Source organism: Falco peregrinus, chromosome 7 (genome assembly GCF_023634155.1).
Source record: "Falco peregrinus isolate bFalPer1 chromosome 7, bFalPer1.pri, whole genome shotgun sequence".
In the NCBI taxonomy this organism is placed as follows: Eukaryota; Metazoa; Chordata; class Aves; order Falconiformes; family Falconidae; genus Falco; species Falco peregrinus.
This window is the reverse complement of record NC_073727.1, coordinates 16,600,266-16,621,242: the sequence shown is the minus strand read 5'-3', so window position 1 is coordinate 16,621,242 and position 20,977 is coordinate 16,600,266. Positions and strand designations below refer to the sequence as shown.

Below are 20,977 nucleotides of genomic sequence, written 5' to 3'. Positions count from 1 at the left end.
GCTTGTCATTTACTTGCTTAATTGGCAGCCTAATATCCTGGTCCAGTTAATGCCTATAAGAGGAGGTTTATTAGTAGTACAAAAGCTGTTTAATCCTTATAAACTCCTTCCAGTGAGTTTCATTGGTCTGCCAATATCTTATGGTTGACTGATTCCTTGCTGATTCATGCTTCTGTTTGCCATTGCTGTTTCTCAGCTAAATGTTTCTGGGAACCAGAAAGTTCTTTGCTGAAGTGACAGCCACCAGAATAACAAAAAACCCCTCAGTATTAATTTTAAAAGAGAAAAAAAAATCTGCAGGCAAGATGACTGTTGTTCTAATTATGTATTGTCTCCAAAGCAGCAAGGGGAAAGTCAACCAAAAATTACAAATATAAACATGATGACGTGAGTATTAGCACTGTTTAGTTTTGGTAAGCCACGTCCAGTCTGGAGGGTTGGGTAATATTCTGAGATGTCTGGTTGTAGGGTCATACTCCAATATTTTGAATATTGGGAATATGGAATATTCCCATTTTCTTTATGCTTAGAAGAGGGGTTTTTTTAAGCTTGATGTCAGCTAAAATGCCAAAACTGACTAAGTGGACTAAAGGTGAAACTGCCAACTTGCCTTGATCTTGCAGCAGCACTTGATTCATGTATAAATCTGCTGCATTCATCTTTATGGCAGAATCATGGTCCCAGGGTACCTTGGCAAGCCATCAAGGCTTCTCCTCAGCTAAGAATTAGATCTGCAGTCCTTGGATGTGTATCCCTAGCAATTGCCCATGTATAATGTGAAGAATGTAAAAAGCAGGAAAATAGTTGTGAGTTGCAGTTGTGCGACTGCAACCCCAATTCTCTTATAAGCATGTCTAGTGCTGGCAGGGCCAGGGATGGGAGATGCTGGTGGTGATGGGGTAAGACCCTTGCTAGAATTTTGGACACTTCTATCAGAGCTTCTCCTGTGTCTTTAGTGGCCTAGACAAACCTGTGCCAATCGTGCTCAGGTTGGGGAATAATCTCTGCCAGTTGCGGTTGAGAATAGTAGCACAACGAGATACCTCAAATTCTCAGACAAGCTTAGGCAGTCTGTGCATGTGTGGGCAGTAAGGGGACAGGGAGAGGGTTCTTAGGCTAGGGTTTATTCTTCCTGACTTTTGAGATCAAAACACAATTTCTAATGTGGAAGTCTTGTAATCCAAATTTTTTCAGGTCATGGAGAAACATCAGCTCCAGAGAACACATCTGACATCCTCTGAAGGAGCTAGATGCTCCTGATTGCCTACAGAAGGAGAGGTGACTTTCCCAGCCTCATTCCAGATGTGAAGTGGTAACACAGTGCAGCTAACCAGAGCATAGTTTCAGCCATGGTATCCATCAGTTTCAAGAGCTGTTGCCGAAATACAAGATGCTGAGGACCGGAGGGTAGATCTTTGTTTTGAAAAAGTGGCTTATGCTCAGGTGTTCTTGATCGATCAGACATGAAAAGACAATGGATGTTCAATGTCTGAACACTGGAAGAGTTAGCTGCATTTCAGCTTTATCTTTCCCTTTGGGTAGTTTGCTGCCATCATCTAAGCAGTTCCTGAAAGCAGAGTGTTCTGTATTTCTGGACTTTACGTTACACAGCCTTCCATTTCAGGGAAACTGGTGATCAGGGCAGTAAGAGGTTAGTCTGGCCAGGTGCCCAAATAATCAAGATCAGTTTAGTGTAATTTGAAAAAAAGTCTATGTGCTGGAAAAAGACAGAGACTGCCTCTGGTGAGGAAGTCAAGGTGGGTGGTTATACCCATCCCAGCTTCACACTGTTACTTCCTATTTTTAGTAAAGGTCTCCAGAGGCCTTACATCTAAAGGGTTTATGCCCACCCATGATATCATTACTACTGTTGATCCGTTCAGTGAGTTCTTTCTTCTCTGACTAGATTGAACAGAAATTAAGATGCAAAATTCTAGTGAAAAAGGGGTTTGAGTTCTCATTTGGATGGTCAGAAGAACTGCTGTACTAAAAGCTCCCCCATTTTGTGAAGGCTTTCATCAGTCTGCAGCAGCCCCAGCTTTGTACTGCCTGCTGGCCTGGGCGCAGAGCAGCTTTTGGAATTACACAGGATTTCTGCACCTTCAGCCTCGATGAAACTTTTGACCACTCAAGTGTACATGAGTAATCAGTAAACTTATCAGATTTTATGAAGAAGATGATCCTAAAAGTTGAGCCTAAGGCTCATGAGTCTGGTGGATGGTGAAATACTCTGACAGCGTAGGAGCTGGTACCCTGGCTCTTGCCATTGTTCTCCTCTGGCACAGGCTTTGCTCCTCTGTGTCTTTATTCCTCCCACCCTTTCTCTCTCTTTCTCTTTTTACAGCATTTCAGGCAGAGATTGTTTCTTACCATATTTGTGAAGAGCTACACAAATGAAGTCACATTCTGAGAGAGAGCCAGCATATACTACTGTAATTCAAATAAACAGAGAACTGTAAAGGTTGCAAAATGACAGAGTTCAGTGAAAAAATGTGATTCTGTTTTTTTCTTCCAGAAAAGAGGCTCCAGACATTCCCTATAATTTAACTGTGAGTGACAGTAGGAATAAGACGACCACAGTCAATTATGTCCGTGATACTTTATCAAACCTGTATGGCTGGATGGTTCTCCTCTTGGATAAAGAGACTTATGCATTGTCATTTGACAACCCTTTGGTCAGCAAACAGCTCCAGGTAACAAGGGAAATTTTTATATTTTCGAAATTATATCTGGAAGAGATAATCATGCTTTCATCTTTCTGGGCAAGCAGAGAGAGAGAAAAAAAAGAAGTTAAGTGCACTGAGAAAATCTATATATGTATAGGCAGGGTTTAGATATGATGACCTGATCCCTGAATCTCTCAGTGTAAATTTGGAGCAGGAAGATGATTTTGGAAGTCTTACATGAAAGTTCAGTGCAGTGTTTAGGAATCCACAAAATTTTTACTGTCTTAAGACATACTGAAGCATGGTCTTCAGAAGACATTGTTCCTCTGCACCTTTTAAAGATGATGAGGGGAGTTGATTTTTCACCATCACCTTCTACTTAATTTTACATCTCTCTCCCACATTTCCAATACACATTTTGCAAAAGAATATGTTGCCTGTGAGGAGCACCATCCTCTTTATCCCTTTATACTGCACTCCATGGAGCTCTAATCACAGGCACAGGCGTGTTTATTTTGGTTCCCTCTTCTCCAGTATTCAGTGACGTTTAGCAACTTCATGACTGGGAATTACTTGCTGGTAGAACACAAAGATCTTCCTGCTCATCCTGAGGTTGTGGTGTCCTGTGGGACAAGGACTGGACAGCCACTCCAATCGCTGCCTTCATATGGACATCATAGGAGCTGTGACTGGTATCTTGACAGCGGCCTGAGGAAGCTAACTTATTTGGGTAAGTGCAATATGAGGGATGAAATGTTCAAGAATGGTGGTAGAGCTGATGTCTTTTTAATTTAAACCCCCAGACTACATAAGGCCTCAGACACAAGTCTATCTTTCAATGGTCTTTCAATAAGTGAGAGGTCTTTCAAAAAGATCAATCAAATAGGTAAATGAATTCACATCAGGTCCATCTCCATCTGATCTATCTGATGTTTGATCTATCAACAAAAGGAATGTATCATAAATATTGGGTGATGTGACATCAGTTGCATTTGAATTGGTGTTTTGGAGAGGTAAAGGTATTAAATTCCATTAATGATCGCTGTTGTCAGCTGGTCCCATATCACATGTATCATTAATAAATCATGTGCAATCTATCTAGGCTGAGACCACCGAAGGCAATAGGACTACTGGGTGAGAATTTTTCCTATAATTGTAAACTTCCAAAGACATCATAGACCTTTGCAGTTGTTGTATGTTGGCTTTATACATTATATCATGAAGTATGGTGGTATTTTTTTTAAGAAATTCCAATATTTACTTATATGTATTTAAGTTTCATTTATTCTTTTGAATCTGGGACATTTTCCACAACCTTCATTCTCAAGTAAATGATTATATAAGGGCCCAAGGTCTATATGGAAAAGGCAAGGTAACTATTGTTGCCATTATTAATAATAGTAGAACCAGGAATTACGAAAATGTTTCAGTGCCTTTGAGAAGCATAGCTTATCCTTTATAACTGTCATACGTGGAAGATGAAATATACATGCTGATTTTCACAGTAACAAAAAAAAAAAGTAACTGATCTAATCTATTAGGTTTAATGAATTTCTCTTGATTTGCACTGATGAGATGGCAAGCAAATGGCATTCTCATGTAGGATCCATTTAGGAATTAGTAACTAGAACCATCAGTGGGACAGTGAAGAGGAAAACACAGCTAGAATGAGGGCAGGCAATCCACTGAGTTTAGTCTAACAGCAATGAAAACCATCCAGTGTACATTTGAGGAGAAATGGGGAAGCCCATACCTTGACCTCAGTCTGAGGGTCATGTTGCATTCATATATGGTCCTGTGGCCAACTGGCATTGCACAGCTTGTGTCCATACAGCTTAACATTGTATCTCTCAAAACAGGCTGGATGCACCCAGGCTTCAAATTAGGAAAGAGCCCTGTCCTGTGCAAACTCCCAAACCGTAATGGTCACCATCTGGGAGAGTGCATTCGTCTGGGCCAAAGCTGTGCCAGGAACTTGGTCAGCAATATAGCCATGTAGGTTATTGGGGGCCAACTCTTAGTTTCATGTCCTGAGCCTGTTTAGTTATACTACAGATATAGATTGGCTAGCATAAATCTAGCTGTTGAGTCTAAGCCTCACCCAAGATCAGGCCAGATATCTACTGAAAGAAGAAACATGTTTTTATTATTTCAGTTTACTAACAGTGTAAATTGGTTACTTCCAATATAAAAATCAACTTTTTTTTTGGTTTGGGTATCCTGAATTGCACTTTCATAAATAAGGCAGTATGGTGACACTCAGAATGTGACATTTATATCTTGGCCAACTACTGTTGAAAATAGAGCAGGTGGCAGTCTTGGGAATATTGGGACAAAGAAATCTGTCTGGTATATGTCACTCTTGCACCATAGATACTTTCTTGTCCATCTCTTCATTTCACCTTGATTATTATATTATGAAGAGCTCATTGTTTTCTCTCATTTTAATAGAGAGAGAAACAATCATCCCAAGTATATGAGGGGAAATTTATGAAAACACCTAACATGTATAATTCATGCTGTGAACATTTTCAGAAAGGACTTTTATAGCAGTGAGATCAATAATTCAGTGTCAGGTACCCAATATCTGATGCTGTTGGTAGGGTAAGTCTGAAACAAAGCGAATGGGTTCCTTGCCCTGGTGTGCCGTTTAATTTCTCTTCTAATCTCCGCTGTGCGAGCCGAAAGGGTGAGGATAATTAGCCATCAGAGCAGACTCGTGGCATGTGGTGGACTTTCCATCTCTCAGGGTCCTTAGATGATGCTTGGCTGTCTTTTCAGAGAAATATGCTCCAGCTCTATGAGAAGCTATTAGAAACCTCATGAGGCGAGATTCACGCTCAGTAGGAGGTCAGAGAAGGCTGCCACAATAGTCCCTTCTGGCCCTAAAAACCCACTGGTCCACCTACCAACCTGGAGAGGACAATGTTTGAAGGTCTGGCCTTCAGAACATGTTCCTGCCTAACTCTGCAGGCTGTTTCTTTATTTTTTATTTACATTTAAGTATGTGAAATAATTAGCTAACTAATTAATCCCGTTTACAAGCTTTGTCAGATTCTTCAGCTGTCAGTCATGCCCAAGCCCGGGGCCGGCGTTGAGTCTCAGCTCCCTCCTTCATCTGACTTGGTCTCCATGGCTACAGGCTGCATCTGCTGACACCCCACTCTCTATTTACTGCTTAATTAAGAATTTCACGCTAAGCTCTTATCTGCTGCTAAGAACAAGAACACACTGTTAAGAAACTCCAAATTTAGGCTGCTGCACAAGGAAAGCCTTTCTTGTTGTCCTGACTGCGTGGAGCCTCTTTAACTACCCTCTTGGCAACTGCGCTGCCACCCTTCAATCAAAAATCATTAAATGGGGCAGAGATAATGAGCATGTAGCATATCAAAAGGAGGATGTTTGCTCGGGCTAAGGAGGAAAAGCTGTAAGGGCCTATAAGCAGCCGCCACTTCAAAGGGAGAAGGGGCTGATAAAGAGTCATTTGTTCCTGTTTGACTTATGTAAAAGGTCTGGTATGTCGGAGTCCCGTCTCGCAGACGCGGGTCCCCCCTCTCGATGCTCGTGTGTCAGCAGTCAGGCAGCTGGGCGCAAACAGCATCAGCCCAAGCATATAATCACTGGACTCCACACCAACAATGGGCACTTGTAGGGGGTGGCGGAGGGAGGGCTGGGGGACAATGGGAAGACAATTATTGCAGCTGCTCGGGAGGGCCATAATTCTTCCTGCAGAAAGTAGCTGGCTCTTGCAGGGCGGAGGGGAGAGCTTGAGCGTATTAGTCATCCTCTGACTTTTGGAAGCACTTTGCCGTGCCGGTGGGGTTTCGACAGCTGCTGGTGTACCACCTCTTTCCAATAATTGTACATTCTGGCAGGGGTCAACTTACTTTTGACCTTCTGCTTTTGTGCCCGTCAGAAAGCCTTTGAGGGCACACTATAGGGAAGTGGCAGGGGTGCATTACATCCAAAATTAACATCAGTAAATACGTATCAGATGCCAGCTCATTCACAAGCAGGCTTCTGAGTTCACACAGCCTTTTGCTCAGGCCTGCACGGGGGAGAAAAGGGGGGAGAAGGGGAGGGAAACCCCATGATTGAGAAGATATTGTTATTCAAATGAAGCAGGCAGCTGAATGAAGCCACCTTGGCCAGCAGTTTGCATTGGGCTCGAGCTTTCTCCATGCCCCCTTCCATCCAAGATTTTCTGGCATCTTACGACTGTTTGTTTATCTTTGGGGGAGAAAAAAAGGTCGGTCTAACACAAAAGGCAAGAAAATATACCGTATGGAGGGGATTAAAGGAGTTAAGTTGCCTTGATGCTTTGCATGCTCACAGTTTTGTAAATTAGGCCGGGGCATGGCACAATGCAGGGGATGTTGAATGGAAAGAATTGTAAAGGAGAATGTTTCTGCTATGTGGGCTACCTGTGCAATGATCCTGTTGAAAAAGGTACTCACTGCTAAATGCATACATGAAACCCTGTTAACCAGTCCCTGAGTCCCTTTGAAAATAATCTTTTCAGACCTTTTTAAAGGAATCGGCACTGAAGGACCAATAACCCCACATCCCTGCTGGCTGCTGGGTGAAAGGGAGACAAGAAAGCTTGAGGCATCCCATGTCAGTCATTTCTACATCAGCTTTGCTTTGACATTATTCAGTCTTCCGAGCATCATCCTGATTTTCTCTGGGGCACCCCATGTCTTGACATAAACGTTCCTCAGGTGTCACTGATGGGCCCTGAACTTGCTGTGTGGCTCTCTGAAACACTGATGGGCTGTGGCACAGCCACGTTTTGGGAGAGTGCACCTAACATGACAAGATCGTGCTGAATCAAAAAAACTTTTGTAACAAAGGATGTGGAAAGAAGTGTCACACTGGGACATCTGGGATTTTTTTTTGGAAGAAATATCCTGTGTAAATTACAATAATAATATTATGAGCTTTTTAAGTCAGTTACAAATACGAACATATGGTGCCACAGCATGTACTGCTCCTTGGTTAAGGTCTCTGGGCCATACCAGAATTGGCTAAAACCCAGGGAGATATTTCATTTTTGTTCACTTTTGAAAAGTTAAAGCAATTTTATTTTAGAATGAAACAAAGTGTTGGCTTGCTTCAGCTCCAGATTTCTCTTGGCTTTTTTCTGAAGTGCTAGACACAAACATTATTGAAAACATCATTGAAAGGATTATCAAACTTTTTATTTATCCCAAATACATTTTTCAGTAGACACAACTTTTATGGAGACAGGTCATCCTGCTGACTTTGCTCAAGCTACTCATGTGTGAGTTGTTAAGAGGGCCTGAGGCTCAACCTCATATTACTGCTGTGTCAGAAGCAGGTTTACAGTTTCCATAGTTCTTCAGAAAAATAATTTGATTACACTTATTGTCTTTTCTCAATCCCTCAAGAATGATCTCATTTCCATTACACTCTGTGGGTTTCTGTAATTGCTTTGTATAAAAGAAAACACAGGCCCTTAAGAATGTTTGTTTCTAATATTAAAATACAGAAATAATTTCTGCAGCCTTATTGCTCAGAGGTAAAGGAGAATCCTAGGTGAAAGACCTAAAGAATGGAATTAATTTGCTGCAGAGGGCTGGTTGTACAGGCATGAGTCTTTTCTTCCAGCTAGATAAAACTCACCCTATATCAGTTGTTTCAGAAGGTCAGTTAACCAGATGTGGGCTGCTCAGTGACCTCCATGGAATGAAATGTCAGTTCTTAGCAAAGAGGTGCCCTTTGTAATGGACACAAAGACAAGAATCAACCTCCTAGATGAGCTCCTGTCCTTCTGGCATGGCAGCAGAGAGACTAGAGAATGTAACAGCTACAGAAATAAGATGAAGAAATATCCTTATACTCCTGTCAGGGATGGTCTTTAACTACATGATAGCTGCAGGAGGAATTTCATGCCTTCACCTCTGCTTCTACAAATATTAATCTGCTGTAAGCAAGAATCTGTGTCCATTAGCCCAAATCCTTTTTTTTTTTTTTTTTTTAACATCTCACTGCAGTGTCCCCACAATACTGTGTGTCTGGGTACCTCCTGTAACAGATCCTGGTAGAGGATGACAAAACATCCTAGCTCAGGTTCTCCAGTTTCTAGAGGTGTGTCTTATTGTGTTGTTGATTGTGCTGTCTAAAAGTTTTGATTTCCCTGTGATGTATGTTAGCCCAATTGATGTTAAATAGCATGGAGTTGCTTGTTATTTGTAAGTCAGGCTATTGGAACCATTTATCCTAGTTTCAGCCTTTCCTAATATCCACAGGCAAAATTCCCTGTCACTGCAAAGCTGATAAAAGACTAAGTTGCTCCTCCTTACTGTTCACTCAAGGAGCTCTGAACCAGATGAAAGTTACCAGGAGTATTGTCAAGAAGGCCTATATTTATGATTTGCAGCCCAAATATCCAGGAAGGGCTGTAATAAGACAGAAAATAGATGAGCCTTAGAAAGGTTTTAAACAACTAAACCCTGGAGCCTTGTAACTACATTTTGAGAAGAGTCACCTCTAATTCAGTGTTTACTAATGATGTCCTTCATCTGTATTGCCTGCATCTCTTCCTGTCCTGCACAGAAACAACGATAACATACTCAGCAGCAAAACAAAATAACCAAAAGGACTATGTCACTGTAGTCTTGATTATTCCCCTGTATCTCTCCTGTTTTGATCAGTTTTTAGGACTATTTGTGTGAAATGGCAACAAAATGCTGATTCACAACCATTGCACTTTACATGCCATTGACACAAATAACTGTACATGTACAAGTTGCAGAGCTGTGGAGAATTCAGCCCTGATTCCTGCACTCATGTAGAGGGTATAAATGACTTATAGTGGTCTGAATTGTCATGCTCTGTGGTTGGGTGACCCTTCAAATATGAGAAACTTTTATCCTTGCCCTGACTCTGGACATGACTGTACTGAGTTAAGTCTTAATGGTTCCTTTCTTTACTGTATAAGGGAACTGAACCCCTTTATGAGGTCTATATAGCATATCGATCAAGTTTGATGTCCCTTTAGGATTTAATTAGAACAGCTTTTCTCTGAACAATGCAAACATGCTTAGTTAGACAATTGCACTGTGGTGTTTGCAAAATTAAGCAAAAAAACCCCAACAAACCTGACAAAATATATTTATTGAAAAGAGTAGTGTCAAGGCTTGGTTCTCTCGCTTTTCCTAAGACTGATGAAACTGACTCCTGATTTTCCCTGCTGTAAGGGAGAAGGAAGGCCACCATAACCATAAAGGTACCCATAGAAGAGTATTGTCTAAAAGCCACGTGAACTCTGTGTCAAAGACTTTAAATTAGCATCTTCCTGTCATTCTTGCTCCTCAGAGTTTTATCTTGTGGCCACTCAAAGACGTGAAGCTGTTTAGCTGGAGCTCTATGGGATGATTTGGGACAGTTTGTCTTGACTGATAAATGGATCAGACCATAGGTACCATTAAAAGAAGGTGTCACAGAAGAACAGGGCTGAAGCACCTGATTACTAATTAATCAGACATGAGGAAAACCTCATGGAATCAGTTTCTATTTAATTATGGAAGCCTCATTTGGCATAGGAGTATATGCTGCTAACTCAATTGAGTGCTTTCAACTGACATCAAATAGTAATTATCAGAAAGAATCAAGTTTTTTGATTATTCATACTAATTTATTGAACACTTAAAATTAATGAACCTCAGTTATTTTAAATTTGCTCAGTTGCACTGGGAGAAACGGAGGGAGGTAGGGAAGGACGGTTTTCACAATTTAAAAGTACAGAGACTTGTTTAAAGATAAAATAAGTAAATTACAATATGGCAAGAAATCCCATTGGTGGGTTGATATACACATAGGAAAGTTCCTGGCATGTTCTGGAACTGAGGAAAGTTCTGACAATAGCTTCATTTATACAATTCTTCTACCCTCAAAAAAATCTTCTAATGACATTATAGGGTCACTGTAAGGGGCTGGGCAATGCACAGGATTTATCTGTTTGTCAGAGTGTTTAACCTATGGTTGTTCCAGTCTGGTGACTGAAAGGAAGTGCCTTTATATGCTACTGGAGGTGAAGAGGAGGTAGCCTTTTAGCTGCAGCTGAAACAGTTTTCTCCTGCTCCTTTTAGTTTGATTTGCATTATCCTAGCCCTTCTCCTGCTGACAATATATTGGCACAAAGGTTACAACTGTGATAATTGCTTCTGACCTCTTTTCACATTAGAGAACACAGGGTCCCTGTCTTCAGTCTATAAAGTCTGACTAATTAAAGCATCTCTTTCAGATACCAGATTTGGGGAGGGAAAAAAAAATCAAAACCAAACTACAAAACAAAAGCTGTAATTTGTGGTTTGAGCCAGTTAATACATTATGCATTCAATGGTGTGATATCATTTGTGTTAGTGGAACTGCTGTGGATTTATAGTAGGTTAAATGAGATTTGTGTTCCAGCCTAGAATTTCTGATTGTTGAATGTTTTCTTTTAGCTGTTTCTAATGAGTTGTCTTGAGACCCTTCATATCTGTAAATTAAAACGTGTTTGTTTAATACTTTCTCAAAGTACAAAAAAGACAAAAATGCTTAAACTCCATGTATAGTTGCTGTTCAAAAAAATATGTTTGTTAGAGATGTAAAATGTTGTTAGACATTCATGTGTAGCAATTGATTCGCTATGATCTTTTTGGTGTTAATTTGCAAGGCCTTCATTTAAGTCCCTAAAATTCTCTGTCTTCAGTCACAGGAGCTGACTTAATTCAGGTCACACTGAAAGAGAAGGAAAGCTCGGCTTCACCTACCCCAGGTGTGTGACAGTCTATGTCTGAAAGGCTTGGTCTGGGAGTCACAGCATTTCTCTTTTACTGCTTATTCAGAAATGAATTGCTATTTTTCACTTCAATATTTTATACATCTATCAACCCAAAAGGGATTCTTGGCATTCGTTTAAGCATTTCATTGAGCCATATCTACCATTGCTCAAGATAAATGTGTGATTCCACAGTATAAAAGACTATAAACATTTGCTAAGAAATACCATAGCAGATCAGAAAGGTCATGGAGAATGTAAGACTACAGTGTATTTTAGTGCTCCATGGTGAACTTAGTGTAATAGTCTGACATTACTGCACAGTTACATGTCAAGTCAGTCTGAAAAATACACCAAAGATGGGGACACCTCCGAAGTCTGGTCTTAGTTGCATAGCTGCCCTGCTGTGTATTAACAACAACAACCATTTATGTGGCAATAGGGTTTAGAGACCTTTTTGAAGAACGTTTCTGCCTGAACAAACAAGTAATGCAAAGACAGACTCAGCCTTAAGAATCTCCACCTGGGTTTAATTTCTCTGTGTTTCCCTGTGCTGGCAACAGAGGGGTTTTCTACTCCACAGCATTACCGAGCTGGGTCTAGCCCCCCATGCTTAGGCATGAGCTTGCTCTTGTGTTGTCCATACTTAATGAAGCCCCCTTCAAGAACTACAACAAAAGCTAGAATTTCCTTTAGAGTGGTAGGACAGAAATAGGTGCTTGTAGAGGCCTCCAGAGGGAGGCCCTGCCTGCATTCGTGTAGGTCGTACAAATCTTAATCTATAGGATTTCCCTTTGCAGGCTTTTCTTCTTCTCTTGATGGCAGAACAAACTTAGGGAATTAATTTATGAAGACTGCTTTGTTAGCTGTCTAAAATTCAAATGCAAACTAAGCACCTACATTTTGTGAACTTAATTTCTTCCTGACGCTAAGGCTCAGAAGTTTCATTTTGTGTTGAGCTGAAAAATAAATCTTTGGGGAATGAGCAGGAGTTGCCATGTGTCTCAGCCAAGCTGCTTTTCCATGACAGGTCTCAATTACGCCTGCAGTGGGAAGACTCCTGCTTTTCTGAAGGCTAACAAGCTTGTAAGGGCTGATCACTCATTTTTTAAAAATCTTTCATATTTTGGGAAACTATGGAAATTCCCATACTTTGGGAATTCAATCTGCTTTCTAGAACGCTGGGGAGAAAAAAAATGCATGAGAAGAGCTGGCACTTTCTGGTGGCGTTAGTTATCATTTTGGTCAGCTGGTTTCGCCACCAAGCACAGGTGACTGGCTTTTATTTCCATTTGTTCATCTTAATTTTGTGTTCAAAGTGTTCAGAGCTTTGGATGGCATAAATAAAAATAATGAAGCAGTTGCTTGTGAAGCATATTTACAAGGCGTAACATACGCTAAGTATGACAAACATCAAGATTTGCTTTGCTTTTGATGGGTTCCAAAGAATTTGAATCTGTTTTTTTCAGTTATCTCCCTGCCCTTTAACTCTGAAAACATGGTCTTGGGAGAGATCTGTTTTCCCATTAGGCAGCTTCCTTTAAGCATGGAAGATAACAAAGAGCAGTTAGTGTTGCTTAATCAGGGACAAAAAGAGGATGTTAATGTCACAGATGCTTGACTATCAAAGAAATGGTAATTCTTCCAGCTACTGAAAATGATAATTCTGTCTTTGTATGTCCTGTTTTGTAGTTCCTTCTGATGCTCTCTTGAAATGGTCACACCCGGAGACATGGAATGATGTGGATAAAGGCTGGGGTGGATTCAACTGCAGCGTCCCAGGCCCTGGGGAAGACGTCATCATCTTACCTAGTAAGTAAGGAAAGAAAGGTGTTTAATTTCTGTAGGAGTGCCGGGGTCTGTCTACATTAGGATATGCATCTATGTTGCAACATGGGATCCTTGGCACTGGTGTCCATTCTAGTGTGTGCAGGACACCACATTTGTTCCTCATCACATTGAAATCTCAGCTGCAGTACAAAAGTGTGATTTTTGGAAGAGAAAAAACCATTCTTTTCCATTTACACACACAAAAAACCACAGACACTTACTCATACTGATATTTAAGCTTAAGTATATGCAGGGACTTTATTTCAGGAGCAGAGAATTTGCAAGACCCAGCATCACAGCTCACAAAGAGGTCATCTCTTGATCCACCTCTCTGCGTTTTATGTGGGGAGCATGTTTTACACTTCCACAATTGTACCACCTTCCACATTCCTGTCACGGTTCCCACTGTCAATGACAATCTCTCAAGCCATTTGCCGTGGATGCCTCCGAGATGTTTTAGCCTACGCCTGTATTTCAACATCAGACTTGAGTTACATTTAAATCCCAGCTCAGCTTACAACCTCTTGGCATGAGCAACCTTCTGAATTCTAGCAAATATATTAGGCTACTCGCAATGAAATCTGGTGGAAAAAACTTGGGAGAACCATTTTATATAACAGCTGACCCTGCCCTGATCAGGAAGTTGGACTAGATGAGGTGCTAAGGTCCCTTCCAGACATAATTATTGTATGGCCCTATGAATACTGAGTGCTATGTATCTGACATACTCTAGGACTTGGTGTTGGCTCCTTCTCATTTGTTTGAAACCAGGTAAGTGTCTCTATCTATCACAGCTCCAGTTCTGAAAAAGGGGATACCACTGCTCCATGTCTCTTCCTCTTTCATGAGTTTTTTGGCTTATGAAGTCTTTGTGGAATGAAGTTTCTGTTGCTTAGTATGGCATTTGGGCATGGAGCCTCAGCCATGGTTAGAGCTTCTCTGTCCTGTGTCATTGCATCTTTATATATATATATATATATGTATAAAAATTCAGGTTAAATTAAAAATACGTTTAACCTTCAAAGAATATTTAATTTAACCTTCAGTTTTCTGATAAATGTGAAAAAAAATCTATATTGTTTGAAGCAATGCTTTTCTTCACTTCTTTTGGGGAACTTGCATATAGCTGAAGATTTGCATTTTCTCATTAGATCACTCTTTCCTGTCAAACAAGCACAATGTGGATTTTTTTTTTTCAATTCCCCCATCTTTCTAGCTGTAATGCATAAATGTGGTTAAGTGTTAGTAAGTTCAGAGGCCAGAGAAGGCACAGAAATGTCCCTTCAAGGGTCTGCTTTGCTCCTGTAGGTCCTGTGTCCTATGTACATCTAACGTAACAGTAAGCACATAGGTTTAGGCATCTTAACCTCTTCCTTGGCGTTACAGTTAGTAGAGATAGAAGGGTTGCTGAGCTGGCCGAATGTAGGTATCTAATGTGAACTGAATTGCTCTTCACTGATGGTATTATGTGGACTCCAGGACTCAAGTCACTTCATTATAGGAAAATACGTAGTGTTGATTGAAGCACTCCAGGAGCATCCTGCCTAGCCCGGTGAAACCCTAGATGGTCACAGGTGGCCCAATGTCATATTTGCCTGTCCTGTGTGAGGTCTCAAATATCCAAAGGTATTTCAGATAGTACTGAATATCTAAATGAATTTACTATGGTGGGAGCTTAGACACCTAGCTCCTATCAGACAGCTCAGTTCAGGTACCATAAATTGAGGCCTGAACCTCATTTCTCCAGAGCAGATTCAGCAGCACCTGAGATATGAACCTACCTAGCTTGCAGTTAATGTATGTCCTCTGAACCCTGATGTGAAGGTCTGCTTCTGTCTCCCTTGACAGTATAAGCAACACTAATGTCCATGTAAAGGTCTTGTCAGTGGGAAGCTGTACGAGACCAGGGGATTGACCCTCCATCTCCAAAGTCCAGAAGTAACACCCAAAATGCTGGGCTTGCTTACCTCTTCCAACAACATTACTCCAGCCGCACCACTGGTACTTCATGTTGAACATACACCTGCTTGCCATTCAGAAACACAGTGTCCTTTCTGTCCTGGACTCCCTGGTTCCCACTCCACTTTCACCTTCGTTATATCTGACCCCTTATGCAGGCATTACACGGTGGGGCATTTCCCATGTGCTTTGCTCTCTTACAGATCTTCTTGCCATGGTTGGACTTTGCACGCCATTGTGTATTTTGTCCTCCATAGTTCTCTGAGAACAAGGCCAGAGACACCACCAGATCATCTGTTTCAACTTCTTGTGTATCACATTATAACCAGTTCACCAATATCAGACCATGACTGTCATAAGACCAGGCAATTTCAGTCTTTAAAATCAGGTGTCAGATACAGATATGAAGAGGCACAGAAGTGCCACTGGTGTCTAAGGGCCCTGCACTCGTAGCGAGTTAATTATGTGGGGTGTGATCAGATGGCCACAGGAGGTAAATCACAATTTACACAGAAGCAGAAAATAAAAAATAAATGAATAGAAAGGTTTGGCTAAGGATTTGGAGTTCTGTTGTTTAGATTAGATTAAGAGAGTGGAGGCTGGATGCTGAGGTTGTGATGATCCTTTGGTGCGTTGCAAACCTACCTATGAATAAAACTCCTCTGTGGTTCCTGCAAAGGTGAGTGTAAACCTCTTGATAAAATAACTCATTTTAGCTGCCACATGAGATATTGACCATGGCCTTTGTCACATACCAAGGCTCTTCATGGCTAAGGTGTGCCTGAAGCATTGCACATTGCTGCCCACAGCCCAGCCCAACTGATCTAGTTCTAGGACTGGAAACAATACTGCCGCATCAGCATGCTGGTATACCAGAACTAATTAGCTCTCATGAGAGCCAAAGCTCATTAGCTCAGGCCTGGCGCTGTGTGGCATGACCACACAGCCTTTGGGGTCAGAACTAGCATCTCACAAATTTAGAGCAGTGCTGGTTTGGTCAGCTTAACTGGGGAATGTCTGCACTGTGCCGCGGGGTAGGATGGCAGTTCTCTCTAGCATACTGGTACCAACTGATTGGGAGGCAACGGGATAAGGATTGCCCCCTTAGACATAATCTGTTGTTTTACCATGGACAGGAATGTTCTCTGCCTGTCAGGAAGTGAGGGGCCAGGGCAATAAAGGTTGTCCAAAACCAGAACACAAGTTGGTGCCTGAGCAGCAGGATAAGGCCCTGTGAGTTCCCGGTTCTGAATTACTGTGTTCAGCTGCTTAAAGCAAGGTGCTCCACAGTGTACAATAAAATTGTCTCTTCTCTTCAGATGCTTTTTGAACTTTTGTTAAAAACCAAAAAAACTAATGGATGAAAAGGAAAGAGGCAAACGATAAGCAAAAATGCATTGCCTGCTAGGACCAGTGGAGAGCCATACTGTGTGACTGTCTTCCTGTCGGTGATAAAATCACTTAGCTCCCATCATCAGAGTAGATATATGTCTTTAGTTGGTGTGCAGAAACTGCACTGTTCTTCTCTCCAGTGCCTTTCTGGAATTATTCTTCAGTTTTAGCCCAAGAACATGAACAGAAATGTAAACACAAGCTGTCTATCACCCAATATATATTTAGAGAGAACTGCTCTTTTGCATGCCCATCTTCTCTGATCATCCTCCCTCTGCTTTCTTTTTACTCTCCCTCTTCATTCTTACTGGCTTGGATGCGTTAAAACACTTACTGGCAGTGGGAGTTAACAGAGTGCAGGGTTTGAAATTGGAGTCATTGTCAGCATTGGTGTGATAAGGCCACTGGGTTTGTTGCTCAAATGAAGGCACCTCAAATGTGCTTAGGCAAGATGAATTTTCTGTCCATCTGTCATACTTCACTTTGCTGCCACAAATGTGTATATGAGTTTCCAGTTACAGGAAAGTCAACCCCTTGCTTGGAACCAAAATCTAAAGTGAAATTGACAATTTTAAAATTTATGTTTAATTGTAGCATTTTATGAATGTTTCCCTTCACTTCCCTTTCCACTAGCTTGTGCATATCCTGCTAAACTCAGAATGGATCCAGATGGCTACAGAAAAGTGAGAGTCTGTTCTTGTGAAAACAAACATTCTTCAAACCACCCAAACTTTTGTGCTGCTGTACACACCAAAATAAGTTTTTGCAGTTCACTCCTGGCAAGATGCAGCTGTGTCTCACTCTTCACACCAAAATAAGTTTTTGCAGTTCACTCCTGGCAAGATGCAGCTGTGTCTCACTCTTCACTGTCTTTTAGTTATAATTCCCTTCTGGGAGCCATCCATACTGATTTTCAGGTTGGAAGCCAAGCCATGGGGCTACTTCTGGTATGCTCTACATTAGCGGGTCGGTCCTTTCAGCCCCCAGAGTACATTTTTAGAGTCTTATAAAAACAAATTATAGATGATTAGTGTTCATTTCTAGTGTGAAGGGGTGCAGGAGAAGATTTGGTCTGGACCTGACACTGTTGAGATCTCTGAATGAATATGGATTCCCAGAGTTCATTGAAAACTAGGGCACTGCCCAAATTTAGCTAATGAAGGCTTCAGTTTGCTTATTTAACGAAATAAAGAAATTGCAGCCCTAGGGCTGCCTCGTGGGTCAAACTCAGGAAAGTTTGAAAAGCTAGAAAACACCTCTATTAGCAAAATGTTCATATTAAACCCCAGGTTTTTGTGTTGCTGCTTGGTGCCTGCTTGACATCTAGAGGCTGCTTTTTGGAGGGCTGGAAAACTGGAGTTGTGTACTAAGTTATTCTTTTTTTGCCTTGTTTATAAAGCATGGGTGAGTCTTCAGGAGTTAATAACTTCTTTGTACAAGGATGAATTTCACTTGTGACAGAGATGGATTCTTCATGTTAAAGTGACTTTAAGTGTTGGTGTGTTACAAGCCCCCTCATTGTCTGTCTCCCTAGCAGATACAAGCCTCTTCCAGCCCCAGCTGTAAATCTTTAGCTGAGGCTGCAACTACTTGTGCTTTTATCTCTGGAGGTTCATCCTCCAGAGCCACAGCCATCCCACAAGGACCTCTCATATGCATCAGGCTTCAGCAGTCACACCACCTTGAAAAACAAGCTGGATGAGTTTAGTCATGCCATTCTGGCAGCCAGCAGTGGCATTAACTTCTCAAGCCCTCGGATTTTCAGGGCTTTGGTTTATGGTTTTCGCTATGACACACTCCTGATACAGCACGCTCTGGATGGAAAGAGAATGTGTTATAATTCCAGGCAATGGAATGCTGTTTTGAAGGGTATTGATATGATATCATGTAGCCTCTGGCAATTTCTCTCTTCTTTTTTTTTTTTTTTTTTTTTTTTTGGTCTTTTTTTTTTTTTGGTCTTTTTTTCCAGTGGTGAAATTCACTCTGTTATTCATTTTCTGATTTTGATTTTCTTTGAACTTTTTCTGTTTGAAGAGATGAATGCTGCAGTACTGTATCTCATATAATAGCTCTTCTGTTGTGCCTGATTTCCATTCAATAGTATGCTATGGTGTTTTATACAGCGATGCGGTTGATCAAAGGCATTTTATGTCATTGCTTGAGTCATTAGCGACTTCTCAGTATTGTACATCTGAACATTAAGATTGTGGCATACCTGTGAACTTTTGTCTGAATAAAGTATATGTATAACGAAACAGAACACTGTTTTCAGGCTCAAACTATGGTTTCCTGAAAGTGATTGCCTGCCATTATATGAATGTCTTCATGGGAGAAAACCACCTCCGGTTTATCTTTCCCTGAAGGTAAACCACTTGAGCTCAGTGACCTAAAGTTTATGTTTTTAACCACTTAGTCATCATCTCCCTCTACTACGTAAATGAGTGTATTCTCTAAGGACTGTGGAAGGAAGTCTCCTTTGAATTTGTTTGCTTTTCTCCTCAAGTGTGGAAGGACTTTTTCTTCCTCAAAGGAGTGTTCTGTTGTTTTTACAGAGCAACATTTCATCCTGCGAGGACTTCACACCCCAAAGATCTCACCCCAGAGTGCTGTTATTTTAGACTAAGGAAACTATAGTTTTGCAGAGATATCTCTGAGTGGGGGAATTTATCACTCCTGTGTTTCAAGGCTCACATACATGATGCTACAGTTAACAGAGCAGTCAGCATTTACTTTGTAAAACCTTTTTTTTAGAAAGATGTGCAACTCAGCAAAAATATCTGTTCTAGACTGAAACTTGACATATAAATGGTATGCCTAGGAGCACTTCTTTTCCTTGCAAAAATGTTTCAGTCTGTGTTTGATGAATATACTTATGGCCTTTGTCAGCTGCATTTTTTTGCCACATTCTTGAGCTGTGATTTCACAAGCTAGATTCCCCTTCTCTCTGAGAGAGATCATTTTCACATCTTACCCCTTATTTTCTTCCCTGTTTCATATCCTCACATACTGTGCCTTCTCTTCTCAGCTCTGCAGGGTAGAGGACCGTACCCATCCTGTAAAGAGATTATAGGCAGGAGTTTCTTCATGCCTGTAAAAATGTATCAAGTGCTAACAGTGTGAGATTTAGGGGAAAAAAAGATTGCACTTGTTCTGTAGAGACTTATTACATCTGTATGCTGTGAAAAACCTTGCATTCTTTAAAGATGCTTCAGCCCAATGATGCAGGAATTTCTTTTGAGATGAGGTGCTCAGAGTAACCATGGGTTGCTGCAGTTCTTGCAGTAGCCCTTGAGAATGGAGGTCCTGGGCTTTCAAGGTGTCCCTTGCTGATGTCCTGAGAGAAAGACGAAAAATCTGGGAAAGGAAGAGGTGGGATGATTGAGTTGTAAGGATAAAGTAGGAACATGTATGTAGAAAAGAAAAAACAAATATGCAAGCAGATCCAAGACCCCATTACATGCAGAAATTTTCTTTCCCTTGAAGCTGTGAAACTTCAGGGTTGCAAAACCAATAAGTAAAAAACCTGGGAAATTAAAGACAGTCTACTGCTTGTGTTTTTTTTTTTCTTCAGTCTGCTTCTGAGTGTATTTTGAGGAGGGGTTTGGTTATGTTTCCTGCAAACAGGGTTTGGAAAAATTCTTAAACCTTTGTGCCAAATGGTTTAGATTAGTCCCTCTCCACATGTTTTGGGGAAAGGACTTTGCCTGTGTTACACATTGCGTGGTCATTTGTGTCTTCATCCAAAGCAGTTGCTAATGGCTACAGGCAGAAGAAAACCTGTGAGGTAGCTAATCCACTTCCCAAGACACTTCATGGATCTTCCTGTGTTCCACACCTAAATTCTTTATAGGGGCCCATTCTCACCACTCTGTCAAAATCCATTAGAAAATATGTGTGTGCCTTAATCTCTCCAGTTTTGTATGTCTGTGCCTCACAATAAAAGCATATGAGATCAGTGAAAGTCACAGCAAATCTCTGGGCAGAATTTGGCAGTTGTCATTATGTTGAAGACTTATTTTCTGCAAGATATTTCTATGGAAGTCACAGCTATTTCTATGGAAGTCAAAATTAGATCATCTTATTGAACACTTTGTTAAGGAAATACCTTGCTTTTCCTTCTTCCAGGGACATACACTGACTCAGAGGTGTACTACTATACCTGGAAAATTAGTCTTGTCAATAATGAAAGGAGATGGAAATCACAATTTAAGAGCCTGAGCCATTTTCCAGTGCAATCAACCAAAAAGCTCCTAGTGACATCAAAGCGCATTAGATGGGCCCTGAGGCTGGAATTCACCTCTGTGCGGTGGGCTACCTTTAAACGATACACCATTTCCATCTT

The 20,977-nt window shown here is 41.1% G+C and overlaps 1 protein-coding gene across 2 annotated transcripts in view; it reads left to right on the top strand.

Annotated features, from left to right (window-relative positions):
* PKHD1 (PKHD1 ciliary IPT domain containing fibrocystin/polyductin) overlaps window positions 1-20,977 on the top strand; it is a 279,722-nt gene that overhangs the window by 157,605 nt on the left and 101,140 nt on the right. For both annotated transcript variants that reach the window (XM_027789196.2, XM_027789199.2), the window contains exons 49-52: window positions 2,516-2,693; window positions 3,201-3,396; window positions 11,386-11,451; window positions 13,147-13,266. In XM_027789196.2, coding sequence (XP_027644997.2) covers window positions 2,516-2,693; window positions 3,201-3,396; window positions 11,386-11,451; window positions 13,147-13,266 — 560 coding nt within the window. The remainder of the gene's footprint in view (window positions 1-2,515; window positions 2,694-3,200; window positions 3,397-11,385; window positions 11,452-13,146; window positions 13,267-20,977) is intronic.